Here is a 15790-nt window from a genome sequence, read left to right as displayed (position 1 = left end):
ATCCGAATGCAACCAGAGGGAGTCCTAAGAATCCCCCCCTCTGAGGCCTCCCAGGGAAAGAGATGATATGGTTTCTGTACAAGGAGGACCACACTGCAACATTGGACCTTTCACTGTAATTTCAGAACTGTCCAGTAGCAACGATACAAGACACAGTGTCTCCCAGTCCTGGTCTGCTTTGGCAGCAAGACTCTGAGCCAGACTCATTTTTGTATATCACAGAAAGCAGTGCAGAACTCTCCTACTTAGGCGCCCATGGTCTATAGCTACCTACTTAATCATTTCATTCCCTTTTAAAGGTTTCGCTTGCTTTGCAATACTCAGGCTCAGTCTCTGCTTCTGTAACACTGACCGACCCCGGTCGTCAGCAGGCAGGATGGAACCTGGGACCTCTGGAGCTTAGTGAATGAGCCTTTACCTCATGAACTAAAAGCCAACTCGCTGTTAGCTAAGGCTGTAGAGCAGACTCATTTTCTCTCTCTCTAAGTGGTCTCAATGCCACTAGATGGGACAGAACTCCACACCCAGGAGGTGCGTGGGTTATACTATTTTGCTCTTTGTATAGTTATTTACCACTGTGCAAAGTAATGGGAATGGTAGTATTTTACACCTACTTTGCACAAGTGTTGTTTAACCACAAGGAGCAATGCACCGGAGATATGGTGGATTTTAAACCTGAAGTAAGTTTATGGTATTTGGTATCTAAAAATTCAGTTTGCAGATTTTATTAGTTTGTAACATTTCACTAGCTGTTCTTAGCTTATTAGTCAGGTTGTAGAAACAAAAGTGGCTGGGTGCTTGCAGGCGTAACTGTTTAAATGTGGTGTAGCCACAAACGCATGGAGAGTGTTCTTGCATAATAAACTAGGTTTGGGAGAAGAAAGAGTGAAATGCAACTGATAACTGTGGTAATTTATTTATCTGTATTTCCTCCACAATGTAGTGTGCTATGCACTTAAATCATATTAAAAATATAGTTCTTGTGCCAAGGAGTATAGAGTCCAGACAGGCAACATGCGAATGGAGGGAACATAGAGCAGGAATGAGCGTGGTCCTATAGTTCTGCCTTTAAAATAAACTGTGTGTCTGTGTTTTAAGAGAGCATTGTACAGTCCTTCGAACCCGGTGGAGCTATGTTCTGATTTTTTCTTATTTGAAGGGGTGCTGAAATAAAGGCATATTCTCATGTGCAGCCAGTAGTGTAGAGAAGAAATTAAACTACTGTGCCCAATGTTATGTGATATGGAGGGACATTTTTGTGGTTCCTTTCTTAAGTCTTGAAAATTAAAGTTTGATTTTTTTTTCACCTCTAGACAAGATTGTGTGTGTCCATGACATGAATAGTGGTTTTGTTGAAGAATTCTTCATAGCTGTTTTTATTAGATTTTTTTTTATATAAAAGAGTATTCTAATTCTCTTGGGAATGAATGTTTGATAATTGGACACCTGAGTTCACTGAATTTTGTGTGTGTGTGTGATTTTAAAAAACTGAAGCCCACGTGAATGTATACCAACAGTTGGGTAATGTTTTCATTGCAATTATTGTTCCAGTCAGTAAGGAACATCCTTAAATGCCATTATTAAATATTCTCAAGACAAGGCCTATTTAGAAAGGCAAGTCATATCTATCTCTTTCGTCAGTCAGTGTGTTTGCCTAAACAGCTTCCATCCATTTCATTGTTTAACTTAATTATATTTCCATTTACTGTTTTTCTGAAAAGAAAGCTGTATTATTGCATAGCATGTCTTTTCACTATGGGCAATTCATTTTGAGGTGTTATCAAATAACATTTTGTTGCTTCCACAAGTATTTGTCCTTTCTATGGCAATCACAGATATTTTAGTAGTTAATTTAGTCTTATAGATAATAGTCACTTGCCTTGAGTAGTCAAATTAACACACAGTGGTGCTATATTTGAGCAAACTGCTAAAGGTGTTACCTCAGGATGAAAAGCAATGAGAATCAATATAGTGAGTGTATTTTTAGAGATTATTGATTGATCGATGTGTTCTAGGCTTAACTTCAAGTACCAGCATGCCCCACAGCTGACTAAGATGAAGTCGCCAGTTACTGATAACTGTAGGCCATTACCTATGTAGTATTTCATAAGCTCGGAGATTAGATGAACACTTTTTAGATAAAGAAGTTGTGTACGTGGTAGTTATAATGTGGTAGTAACACCTACCAAATCCTAGTAAAGTGCCTCGCATTTTCCCCACTTACAGTGCGGCTACCAACCATTGCTGTGAGAATTGGAGACGACATTGATTTGATTCAGTGCTGCACATTATTCCTGTAGGGATCTGTTTGGTACACTGAGGCATTAATGGCTTATCTCCCTTCCTCAAAAGGCAGCTCCACAGAAGGTGGTCGCCATGTTAAGCTGTGCTTCTGTCAGCAAGCTGAGAGCTGTGTCTCTGACACAACTCTCAATTGCTAGCAGGTTTCTCTCATTGCACCTCATTTGCATCTGGGACATCAATTAGCATGTTTGTTGAGGCTAATTGAATGAAACTCAATCATAGCTCTTAATTGCTTGACTATGTGAAAAGAAATCACATTAATGCAGCTAATTAAGTGTATGGCAATAGATGCAACATAATTAGGAGTGAAATGTGAAAAACAAGCGATGGCAAAGGTGTAAGAGCAGGAGTGCGGGGGGGATTCAGGCACTCCGTTATCTTGTTATTGACGCATTTGGGGAGGGTTCCCTTTGCTCTGGTGCTTGTTTTTTTCACAGTGCTGAATGATGAACATGGACAACTTGAGAAGAAAAATGCAAATGGATTTGCAATTACTACTTTTTCAAGCTGTTGAGGGGCAGAAGATGGCACTTCTGGGGTGGCCCGCTGTTGAGTAGGCTCTAGGGACTTGTTAAGTGCTGTTTAAAAGTACTTGGCTTTGAATTACCCTCATGCCTTGTTAAAGGGTTTTTTCCCCTTTTTTCTCAGATCAGCATTTTCTACAACTAACATCTAGGGGAGTTACATCTGTAACATTTGCATATCAAAATCAGACTTGCTCTCTTCTCTTTAACACAGCATATTCCAGATGACAGCGAGACCCTCATCTGTTCTAATCTGATCAAACCACACATCACACTTCTGAACATGCTGCATTATTTTGTAGTTGTAACTTTAATTCCTCAAGTACAGATCTAAGATGGGTGGATGCAGGGCTAGGAGCGAGTTGACATCCTAGTGGAAGGAAGCTCAGTGCTTTCCTCTCTCCCTCTGCGGGGAAATGTACAGGATTATTGTTATGCACCCAGCACAGAATGAAAGGGTCTTTGTCATGTGCATTCAATACATCCATAGAAAGCAATAATGTAAACTGTCATTTAGTGCTTGAGGAGCTTCTGTTTTGTTTGGGCACCTCTGTTTAATAGTAAAATAATAGTTACAGTATATTTATTCCCTGCTTCCCAACATTCATTTACCCTTTCTTCAGTAAGTTTATACCTCACTTTCAAACCTGATTCCTTCTCTGTTTAAGGCAACTTAATCTGTGCCTGAGACATTTCCAAAACTGAGGGTTAAAGGTGATTTGTGTACTCTCTCCAGTTCCAGACTTTGTGGAGAACACTTTAAACTTCTCCATTAACAACATGTAAATGGAATACATCAGTTATTGTATGTTAAATAAAATGTGTCTATTAAAAGAGCGCATGCTGAGGTTTAGTCACTATCTGATTAGCCTCATTTTAGAGCCCATAAGCAATAAATGCTCAATTACGTTCCTCTTATTGTATTTTAATTTGTGAAGAATTGGCGTTGAACAAGAAAGTTATACTAAGTTGATGTTTTATAAGGGGAGCTATTCTTTTCATCTTGTACTGTATCCAGAAACTAGTGAAGGGAGGGTTTTTTTTTATTTTTGGCTACCCTTCTGATACTTAATTTTCGGTGTCGCTCTGCACTCTAATACCTCCAGTGAACTGTTCCGATTCCCTTTTATACCATGTAGATATTCACTGCATTTGCAAACAACCTGAAGAAAGCTGATATCATTTCTTTATCAAATTGGATATGTCGACCAGAAAATAAGTATTGCCCCACTAGCAGAGTTCAGCATGTTTTAAACAGAATGTGCATTTCATATTGTAAAATGTGTATTGCTATGTCAAAGGTGAAGTGGTATTTATGGAAAAGAAAGAATCTACCAAATTGTAGCCATATAAGAGTTGCAGCGATTTGGACCTATAACAGGCCTATGTGCCAAACTATTTTAATCCTTCTGCCTTTAATTCAGCCTTCCTAATCTCAACATTATGGAATCGTGTCAATTACCTAATGGGGAAACAGCCCTGAAGAGAACGTCGTCATTATCACAAAAATAAATGTTAGCCTGGCAACTAAGCATTTAAAAAAAGAGAACGCTATAGGATAGTTTCAACCCATTTTATTTGCATAGTTACCTATGGAATTGAGGAACTCAGAAATATGCAACTCTGGTTTTTGTACATGCCGTTTTGTACCACTAGCATACTAACCACTTAATTTTTGGCCCTATTCTTGAAATGTCTGGTAGCTCCAGATATAGTAGCTATTAGTCTGGCTAAGTCTACATGACAATACTATTACACTGGTCACCCCACATACTTTTAGAGAATTCTGTAAAAGAATTATCTTTGGAGAACAGATGCAAAGGTCCCTGTATGGGTATAAAGAAGATGAGTGTAATTTGCTGTGCTGTGGAATCCTGGTAAACAGGTGGTTGTTTCTATTCAAGCCACTAACCAACCTCTTTCTGCATAAGGATCTGTCCTCTTGGTGCATTTATGTGTTTGATAAACAAGAATTATGAAAAGCTTTGCCCACTTTTAGTCTCCACTTCTTAATATACTATTCTATCTTCTAGGTTTCTTGTACCTTTTAATTTTTTTTTATTGGTTTGTTTCTCTGCAGGACTATATGCAGAACGTTCACGGAAAAGAAATCGACCTTTTGAGAACTACTGTGAAAGTGCCAGGAAAGAGGCCACCTCGAGCGACATCAGCTTGTGCGCCCATCTCCAGTCCCAAAACCAATGGCATGTCCAAAGACATGAGCAGTTTACACATCTCTCCTAATTCAGGTAAGAGAATAGCATGTTGAGCAAAACAAAAGGATTTATGTTCTCTTCCAGTCAAATACGTTAGTGTGTGTGAGTGCATGCATATGTTCAGACATATATACCACCTATGTGGGAAAGATGGCTATGAATTTGTAATTTATTTCATGTGACAAATGAAATCCATGAATCTTAAACTTTCCCTCTGTCTATTAATCCATTTCCCACAAAAGATCTCAAACCTCTGAGCGTCTTTAAACTGCCACCTTTTAATTTATTTTAAAGTGCTTAGCCCATGAAATATTTCCTTATTTCCCTTCTAAATTACACAGAGGCTTACAATGAGAAATATTCAGGCCTGTCCCAGTGCGAAGTTGCATCCCTGCTGGGCTAGAAACAGGAGATTTATGCCAATGGAAAAGGGCGCGTCCAACTTGCCAGTGGAATTCACAGCACCCATGTCTAACTTCTGCCTCTTCCCTTTCCATGTTATTGTCAGCTGTTGGAAGCTGGGTCAGAAGAGGAACATCTTCATTTGCAGAATCTTCCCATACGCTATACTGCAGAAAGTGAGAGAGCAGCTTCCTTTTTAAAATGTCCCATGCTCCTCCCAACCAGCAGCAGGAAACAGCGGGTATGGGTGTATGCTTCATTTCTTAGAGAACATAAGAATGGCCATACCAAGGATCTATCTAGCCCAATATCCTGTCTTCCGACAGTGGCCAGTGCCAGATGCTTCAGAGGGAAGGAACAGAACAGGGCAATTGTTGAGTGATCCATCCCCTGTCGTCCAGTCCCAGATTCAGGCAGTGGGACGTTTAGGAGCACCCAGACAATGGGATTGTGTCCCTGACCATCTTCGCTAGTAGTCCTAGATGGACCTGTCCTCCATTAACTTATCTAATTCTTTTTTGAAACCAGCTATACTTTTGGCCTTCATAACATCTCCAACAATGAGTGCTACAGATTGACTGTACATTGTGTGAAGTATTTCCTTATGTTTGTTTTAAACCTGCTCCCTATTGACTTCATTTGGGTGAACCATGGTTTTTGCATTATGTGAAGGGATAAATAAGACTTCCCTATTCATGTTCTCCTTGCCATTCCTGAATTTATAAACCTCAGTCATATTCCCTCCTTCATAATCTCTTTTCTAAGATGAACCAGTCAGTCTTTTTAATCTGTCCTCATATGGAAGTTGTTCCATACCCCTAATAATTTTTTTGGTCCTTTTGTCTACTTTTTCCAATTCTAATACACCTCTACCCCGATATAACGCTGTCCTTGGGAGCCAAGAAATCTTACTGCGTTATAGTTGAAACCGCGTTATATCAAACTTGCTTTGATCCACCAGAGTGCGCAGCCCCGCCCCGCCTCCCCCCTGGAGTGCTGCTTTACCACGTTCTATCCGAATTCATGTTATATCGGGTCGCGTTATATTGGGGTAGAGGTGTATATCTTTTTGGAGATGGGGCAACCAGAACTGCACGCAGTATTACCCTGTTATAGCCTTGGCCTTCACAACATCCTCTGGCAAAGAGTTCCACAGGTTGACTGTGCGTTGTGTGAAAAAATACTTCCTTTTGTGTGTGTTAAACCTGTTGCCTATTAATTTCATTTGGTGACCCCTAGTTCTTGTGTTATGAGAAGGAGTAAATAACACTTCCTTCTTTACCTTCTCCACACCCATCATGATTTTATAGACCTCTATCCTATCCTCCCTTAGTCGTCTCTTTTCCAAGCTGAAAAGTCCCAGTTTTATTAATCTCTCCTCATACGGAAGCCGTTACATACCCCTAATCATTTTTGTTGCCCTTTTCTGAACCTTTTCCAATATATCTTTTTTTTAGATGGGGCGCCCACATTTGCACACAGTATGATATTTTCAGTCTTTCCTGATGGTTCCTTACATTCTGTTAGTTTTTTTGACTGCCGCTGCACATTGAGAGAATGTTTTCAGAGAACTTTCAACAATGGTGCAAGATCTTTTTTTTTTTTGAGTAGTAACAGATAATTTAGACCCCATCATTCTGTAGTTATAGCTGAGATTGTGTTTTCCAATGTGCATTACTTTGAATTTATCAACACAGAATTTCATCTGCCATTTTGTTGCCCAGTCACCCAGTTTTGTGAGATCCCTTTGTAACTCTTTGGAGTCTGATTTGGACTTCACTATCTTGAGTAATTTTGTATCATCTGCAAACTTTGCCACCTCACTGTTTATCACTTTTTCCAGATCATTTATAAGTATGTTGAACCTGTACTGATCCCAGTACAGATCTTTGAGGGACCCCGTTATTTTAACTTCTCCACTGTGAAAACTGACCATTTATTCTTACCCTTTGTTTCCTAAATTTTAACCAGTTACTGATCCATGAGGACCTTTCTTCTTACCCTGTAACTACTTACTTTGCTTAAGAGCCTTTGGATGAGGGACCTTAAGAACATAAGAAAGGCCATACTGGGTCAGACCAATGGTTGATCTGGCCCAGTATCCTGTCTCTGAGAGTGGCTAGTGCCAGATGCTTTGGGGGGATGAACAGAACAGGGCAATTTTTGAGTGATCCATCCCCTGTTGACCAGTCCCAGCATCTGGCAGTCAGAGGCTTAAGGACTCCCAGAGCATAGAGTCAAAGGCTTTCTGAAAGGCCAAGGACAGTATATCCAGGGGATCACCCTTGTACCTATGTTTGTTGACACACTCAAAGAATTGTAATAAACTGGTGAATCATAATACCCTTTACAAAAGCCATGTTTACTCTTCCCCAACAAATCGTATTCTTCTAGATGTCTTATAAGTCTCTTCTTTTCTATAGTTTCAACCAGTTGGTTGGTATTGAAGTGAGGCTTGCCAGCCTGTAATTGCCAGGATTGTTTCTGGAACCTTTTTAAAAAATCAGCATTACATTAGTTATACGCCAATCATCTGGTTCAGAGGCTTATTTAAGCAGTAGCTTATATATCATAGTTAGTACTTCTGCAATTTCATGTGTGAATTCCTTCACAATTCTTGGGTGATACCATCTGATCCTGTCAAGTATCAGAGGGGTAGCCGTGTTAGTCTGGTTCTGTAGAAGCAGCAAAGAATCCTGTGGCACCTTATAGACTAACAGAAGTTTTGCAGCATGAGCTTTCGTGGGTGAATACCCACTTCTTCGGATGCAAGCAGTCTGATCCTGGTGACTTATTACTGTTTAATTGATCAATTTCTTCCAAAATCTCCTCTATTTACACCTTAAATTTGTCATCTAAAAAGAATGGCTTAGGTGTGGAAATCTCCCTTGTATCATCTGCAGTGAAGACTTGATGCAAAGAATTAATTTAGCTTCTCCACAACGGCCTGGTCTTCCTGGAGTGTTTCTTTAGCACCTCAATCGTCCAGTGGCCCCCATTAGTCGTTTGGCAGGCTTGCTGCGTCTGATGTACTTAAAAAAGTTACTGCTGTTGCTGATCAGACACCTCTTTCCTTAGTCACCCAAACAGCCAATTTATCAGAACACTGCTGATCACTGGGAGGGTTTTTCCCCTTTATTACTCAGTTAAAAATCAAATTTGATATTTGTGACCTTGAATGTAGTTAGCATAACACATTTTTCACTCACATTTGAAGGGAGTGGATGGATTGTTGCTGTTTACATTTTTAAAAATGTAAATAAACCCTTTAAGTATTTTACATTTTTTTAAATGTATGAGGCAGTGAAGTTACTTAGTAAGCAAAGGAGGCTTTATAGTCCTGATGTGAGTGTCTTTGAGAGGCAGTTATACTGTTTTGGCATCCTCTTCAACCAACTAGAGTGAGGTATATATCCAGGTCATTCTGTATAGACATCAGTCCCTGCAAAGCATATGCTGTCCTCCCATGCGTGATGTAGGAGAGGAGCTCAACTGCCGCAAACCCTTATTAATAGGATTGTGGGAAGGTTCACACTGAGAGGTGCAGGTGCATACAGCATCTTTCCCATTGTCCAGCTTGGCCTATCATTGCAATATTAGCTCTGTGCTTAACGGCACTCACCGGAGCAGAGCAGGGCCAGACTACAATTAAATGCCAAATGGGGAGTGGCGTTGAGGGAACAGTTCCTCAGCACAGCTTATTCCTGTCTCAGGGCAGCAGAATTTCTAGTGCCCTTTCACTGCTGCCCTTTAACAGACATGGGGGTGGGTGAGTAGAGTGGGGATGTTATAGTTAGACTGGCCAGCCAATTGGCAGCATGACAAAACCAACAGCTCTGCTCTCGGGAGCCAAGATCTGTAGGACAAGGTTCTTATTCCTGTGTCATCCTTTGTTGGGAATTAGCAGCTCTGCCCTCCTACCATTCACCGGTGCTATTCTCACAAGACCGTTCAGGAGAGTATCAGCCCAACAAAGGTTACAAACCTCCAGAAATATGCTTTCAACTTTCTCCATGAGACGCCCATGACCTGGAACTAACAAGCTGCTTCTCACTTCCCACAAGGCAGGTGGGTGGATTGCTCTAGTACTGAAAGTTTGGCGCCAACACTGCCCCCTCTCAGGAGTTGCTTGCCCAGCACTTAGGAATGATCCTTCTGCCTTCTGTCCAGCAGAACTTGACCTGTCCATTCCATGGGCAGAGCAGATAGAAAGGCCGGAAGAAAGCAAATTGTAGTGAGAGTCTGAAATGGAGGAGATTCTCTTTCTCATGCTACCAGCTACATCCTCCACATGCCAGGGTGGGTAATTAAACAAGACCTACCTCTCCTAGGGCAGACTTCTCAACATTCAGAGGATCCTTAGGGTGGTTCTGCACCATAAACCTTGTCTTTCTACCAGGGCTGGCACCCAGGTATGGTTGATGCCATCGTTGCCAGAGCCCTCTTCATGGCTTACTAGGACAGCTATTAATATTGAGTGGCTGAAGTCTCCCCTGCACCTAGCAAAACTGAGTGAGTTGGGTGCAGTGAGGAATGAAAGGGAACCAAATGATCAGACCACTGTCACTTCTTCTCCTGTCCTGCTTTGAAGGGTATGCCCCATAGTGGTTTCCATCACTCAATTCATGCAGCCATTCTTTAGCTTGTGTGTCTCTTAGACAAGCAACTCTTTGATTTCCTTGGCTAGGGGACTGCTTCATGTGGATCCATGATTATTATTTTTTTAATATAAACTGATTGCAGAATTGTCAGTTTGTATGATAATAGAGCAATGAAGATGGTGTATATTAAAGGATAGCAGAGCTCTGTAACATAAGAACATAAGAAAGGCTGTACCGGGTCAGACCAGAGGTCCATCTAGCCCAGTATCTGTCTACCGACAGTGGCCAATGCCAGGTGCCCCTGAGGGAGTGAACCTAACAGGCAATGATCAAGTGATCTCTCTCCTGCCATCCATCTCCATCCTCTGACGAACAGAGGCTAGGGACACCATTCTTACCCATCCTGGCTAATAGCCATTTATGGACTTAGCCACCATGAATTTATCCAGTCCCCTTTTAAACATTGTTATAGTCCTAGCCTTTACAACCTCCTCAGGTAAGGAGTTCCACAAGTTGACTGTGCGCTGCGTGAAGAAGAACTTCCTTTTATTTGTTTTAAACCTGCTGCCTATTAATTTCATTTGATGACCCCTAGTTCTTGTATTATGGGAATAAGTAAATAACTTTTCCTTATCCACTTTCTCAACATCACTCATGATTTTATATACCTCTATCATGTCCCCCCTTAGTCTCCTCTTTTCCAAACTGAAGAGTCCTAGCCTCTTTAATCTTTCCTCATATGGGACCCTCTCTGAACCCCTAATCATTTTAGTTGCCCTTTTCTGAACCTTTTCTAGTGCTAGAATATCTTTTTTGAGGTGAGGAGACCACATCTGTACACAGTATTCGAGATGTGGGCGTACCATGGATTTATATAAGGGCAATAATATATTCTCAGTCTTATTCTCTATCCCCTTTTTAATGATTCCTAACATCCTGTTTGCTTTTTTGACCGCCTCTGCACACTGCGTGGACATCTTCAGAAAACTATCCACGATAACTCCAAGATCTTTTTCCTGACTCGTTGTAGCTAAATTAGCCCCCATCATATTGTATGTATAGTTGAGGTTATTTTTTCCAATGTGCATTACTTTACATTTATCCACATTAAATTTCATTTGCCATTTTGTTGCCCAATCGCTTAGTTTTGTGAGATCTTTTTGAAGTTCTTCACAATCTGCTTTGGTCTTAACTATCTTGAGTAGTTTAGTATCATCTGCAAACTTGGCCACCTCACTGTTTACCCCTTTCTCCAGATCATTTATGAATAAATTGAATAGGATTGGTCCTAGGACTGACCCTTGGGGAACACCACTAGTTACCCCTCTCCATTCTGAGAATTTACCATTAATTCCTACCCTTTGTTCCCTGTCCTTTAACCAGTTCTCAATCCATGAAAGGACCTTTCCTTTTATCCCATGACAGCTTAATTTACATAAGAGCCTTTGGTGAGGGACCTTGTCAAAGGCTTTCTGGAAATCTAAGTACACTATGTCCACCGGATCCCCCTTGTCCACATGTTTGTTGACCCCTTCAAAGAACTCTAATAGATTAGTAAGACACGATTTCCCTTTACAGAAACCATGTTGACTATTGCTCAAGAGTTTGTTTTTCTATGTGTCTGACAATTTTATTCTTTACTATTGTTTCGACTAATTTGCCCGGTACCGATGTTAGACTTACCGGTCTGTAATTGCCAGGATCACCCCTAGAGCCCTTTTTAAATATTGGCGTTACATTAGCTAACTTCCAGTCATTGGGTACCGAAGCCGATTTAAAGGACAGGTTACGAACCTTAGTTAATAGTTCCGCAACTTCACATTTGAGTTCTTTCAGAACTCTTGGGTGAATGCCATCTGGTCCCGGTGACTTGTTAATGTTGAGTTTATCAATTAATTCCAAAACCTCCTCTAGTGACACTTCAATCTGTGACAGTTCCTCAGATTTGTCACCTACAAAAGCCAGCTCAGGTTTGGGAATCTCCCTAACATCCTCAGCCGTGAAGACTGAAGCAAAGAATCCATTTAGTATGTAGCCTTAAGTATGTTGTTTTTTGTGCTGTCTGATCCACGATCCCTTAGCCATGGCGTGGTAGTGGTCTCTTTCAACAGAACTTCCCAAAAGTGGGAAGTACATAATTTGTTATCCATCTGACTCTGTGCCCAAGGATGCCTTCCTTAGGATTTCATTGAGAGAACAAAGACAGTGTTAAGTGTTGAGAGAGTTGCTGCATCCTAATCCCTATCAAGGGTGATATAATTTCCATAGTTGAAGAGGGAGCTACAAGAGTCTTCCATGAGAGCACTCTCTTTCTTTCTTTCTTTTTAAGCTCAGCTTGGTTCAAGAGAGAAGAATCTGGCTAAAAATGTGAAACCAAGAGGAAAAAAATCCTCCAGAGGGACTTCTCCCTCTTCCTTTAGAGAGACTCTTTTTTCAGCTCTATAAATCTGACTGCTTCTGGGGGCTTTTTGAAGCTTTTGTTTTAAGGTTCTTGAATCATCAGATTCACAAAAGAGACCACCGGAACATCCACAAGTGTCTATTTGAGCGTCCTGGAAAGATTATGGGGATTCTGAGGAGTTGGTACCAGGTAATGAAAGGTGAATGAGCGCAAACTGTCTCAGGATGTATATAGAAGAGGAGTGATGGGACCAGTGTCATCCTAATAGGCCCACAGGTGTGGATTCTCTCGACCGGTGTAAATATCAGCCTCTTGTCCATGGACGTAACCTCTCTCCAGAGACATACAGGACCCAGTGTTGCCAGTACCCTGTCAGGTTCAAACTGATGGGCTGGAACTTAAGAGAACAAATATTTTGAAGACTCTGGGTATGCCAAACAGTTAGTTGATGTCTTCCTACAATCTAGAAAGACTCCACATCCAAAGTCAAGTGCCATGTCTAACACATTTTCAAATGCTGGAGTGCTAAAATCTGTCCAAAATCAGCAACAGTTGAAACTTGCCTTCATTTTCTTTGTGATGATTTGTTGAAGGTCTGACCCTCAGCATCTCTCTTACAGATGCATCTGACTACCTTAGTCACCTTTGATTTATATATGGGGGAAAACATCTCAAGCTGCTTATTCTGACATTGCCAGGTTCTCCAAGGCAGTGGTAAAACTGTGTCCTCTAGTCATACTCCTGTAGCCAGCTGGAAGATGAGCTACTCTTTGAACCAGTAACTGACTTAATAGTTTTTTATTGTCTCAAGTTTTACTCAGTTGTTTCTTTTTACCATTTTTTAAATCAAGACATCACACTTCCTTTTCAGTGGTTTAGCATTGGCCTGCTAAACCCAGGGTTGTGAGTTCAATCCTTGAGGGGGCCATTTGGGGATTTAGTTGGGGATGGTCCTGCTTTGAGCAGGGAGTTGGACTAGATGACCTCCTGAGGTCCCTTCCAACCCTGATATTCTATGGTTCTATGATCACCAGTATATGTGTCAGGCTATTAAATTACCTGGACAGAACAAAGACTGTCAGAGAAAGAGAATTCATTTATTTCTTCCCTGGGCAAAAATTATGGTTTCAGAGCTTTAAAATCAACCATCTCTTGCTTGGTCTCAGCTGCTATTATTGAATAAAAATAAGATAGCATTAAAAACAAGTTTAAAAAAATGGTACCTGCATGGGCTGGTTGTACTGTCTGTCAAATGTATAGCATAGTTCCATTCTCAACATATTTTAGCATTCAGCTCAGATAAAATTGAGAGGGTATATAACAAGCAATGGCTTTAAATAATACTATGGAAATGTTAGTATTTTAGAAGATTACATCACAGTCTATAAATTGGTTTGCTCTTCTGACCCTCATAATGGTGAAGGATGCTGGAAACATTCTTCACACAGATAGACGATCACAGCTTCAATTCAACTAAAGAGGAAATATAGACAGGTGCAGTTCAACTCCCATGCACAGCAGATAAGGGTCCGAAATCTGTACATATTTAAATTATACAACTGAATGTATGTTTTGGTTGGTTTTTATATATACTGTGCTGAAAATATTTTATTCGAAAGCTTTCTCACTATGACATCTTGCACATGAGTATAAAGTGACTGCGAAGAGAAAATGCACATAAATATGTTTGAAGTACAGGAAACATATGCAGTGTATTTTTCTCTAATTTCAGGTATGGTATTTCACATTTGAGGACCTATTGAAAAACTAGTAGTGGTGGGGAGGTTTCAACACTTTGTACAATACAGTAATGACAGATTGAAAACGCTTCTGTTTTTGCATTGGAAAAAGTTACTGAAAAACAGTGCTAGTGTATAGCTGATAAGAGTTGGAGAGATGGGATGTGAATTAGCCAAAGAAAATCTTTTTCTGAGGTGATGATGAAAGGGGAAATGTCATGGCCTGCTGTAGAAAAGTGCAAAATATTTGTTACACAACTGAAGACATTTGTAATTTGACCTTCATTGTGTTCACGGTGCTTTCACAGAAAAGCAGGGTTTTTTCCACAGATTTAACTAAATCTGTGTATAAAAATTGTAATGTAGTTGCCTTCAGTTTGAGTGTAGTTAGCTAAGTGATGTCACCTGCTATTGTTCCCAGATTGGGTGAGTCTATTCCGTGTGCTCAGGAAGGCTCAGCAGATACTATTTTCACTCTTGGGTATTTCTAAGACACATGGTATGTAACCATTACAGTAATATTTAAACTGCATTTCTTTGAGGGAGAGACTACAGCTAAAAAGTTAGACAGAAAATAATTATATTTTCCCCAATTTTTTAGACTCAATAGTAATTACACAGTCCAGCCTGGGAATGAATTCTTGTCAAAAGTATATTTGGGGACTAAGTTCCTGTTAAAATTTTGGAGACGCCATTAGCTACATAGATTTTGAATATTATTTATGGTTTTAACACAGAAACATAGGCAGCCCTCTGAGAAAGTGGGAAGGTCTGCACTCTTTTTGCTGTTGCCTTATTTAATCCCCCTTTTTTATACAGGCAAGGAACTGTTGCATTTTCCTAGGTTTGATATTACCATATGTTTGTTTACTGCTTCAGAGTTTACCATTTCCTAAGAGGAGCAGTTCTCTATGGGGTTTTTTATGCTTCTGTCATTGTAGACCTAATGTCTTTGGTGCATGATAGAGCTCCTCATACCAAAAAAGCACGCCTGGCTGGCTTTCAGTCTTATGTGACATAACTACATATTTAAAAAAAAAAACTATGTTAAAAGAACATGAAGGTTGCAATGTCTAATACCCATTTAGAAAATGTGAGATTTATGATTCCTGTCCAACTTTTAAGTTAGCTTCTTTGCACTTATGCATCGTGATAGTCTTGGGCAACATCTCATAGGAAGTCTAATTGAACCCAGCAGTTCTGTGCAGTGTCTTAAACACAGGAGAACATACCTTCTTATTTAAAAATTGTGTGTCTTATTTAGTGTCTCTCCTGTGTGCTACATAAGGCAGGGATCCTGTAAAACACATGATAATGTAAATCAATCTATAACATAATGCATTTCCACAAGAGGACAGAATTAAGATTACACCTTAATTCTGGGGTTTTCTGACCCTTGAGTGATTGATTTTGCAACCTTAACATTCTTTTAACATTTTTTTTAGTATGAACTGTCCTGGGGTTTTTTAAGCTAACTGAAAAAAAAAAAAAAAGAACCATAGTGCCCCCTACATGGGCCATCTGCATTTTAATCCAGGACCATAATATGCACATCACAGACCTCTACTGCTCAGTCTAAAGGAGTAAACGACAACAGTAATAG

General features: G+C 40.2%; 1 protein-coding gene across 4 annotated transcripts in view; it reads left to right on the top strand.

Annotated features, from left to right (window-relative positions):
* The window catches only part of AGAP1 (ArfGAP with GTPase domain, ankyrin repeat and PH domain 1), a 645107-nt gene that overhangs the window by 447608 nt on the left and 181709 nt on the right, over positions 1-15790 (top strand). For all 4 annotated transcript variants that reach the window (XM_045032567.1, XM_045032566.1, XM_045032565.1 and 1 more), the window contains one exon: positions 4909-5077. In XM_045032567.1, coding sequence (XP_044888502.1) covers positions 4909-5077 — 169 coding nt within the window. The remainder of the gene's footprint in view (positions 1-4908; positions 5078-15790) is intronic.

Source organism: Mauremys mutica, chromosome 10 (assembly GCF_020497125.1).
Source record: "Mauremys mutica isolate MM-2020 ecotype Southern chromosome 10, ASM2049712v1, whole genome shotgun sequence".
NCBI lineage: Eukaryota > Metazoa > Chordata > Testudines > Geoemydidae > Mauremys > Mauremys mutica.
Note: the sequence above shows the minus strand (reverse complement) of the source record. Positions and strands in the feature narration are given on the sequence as shown.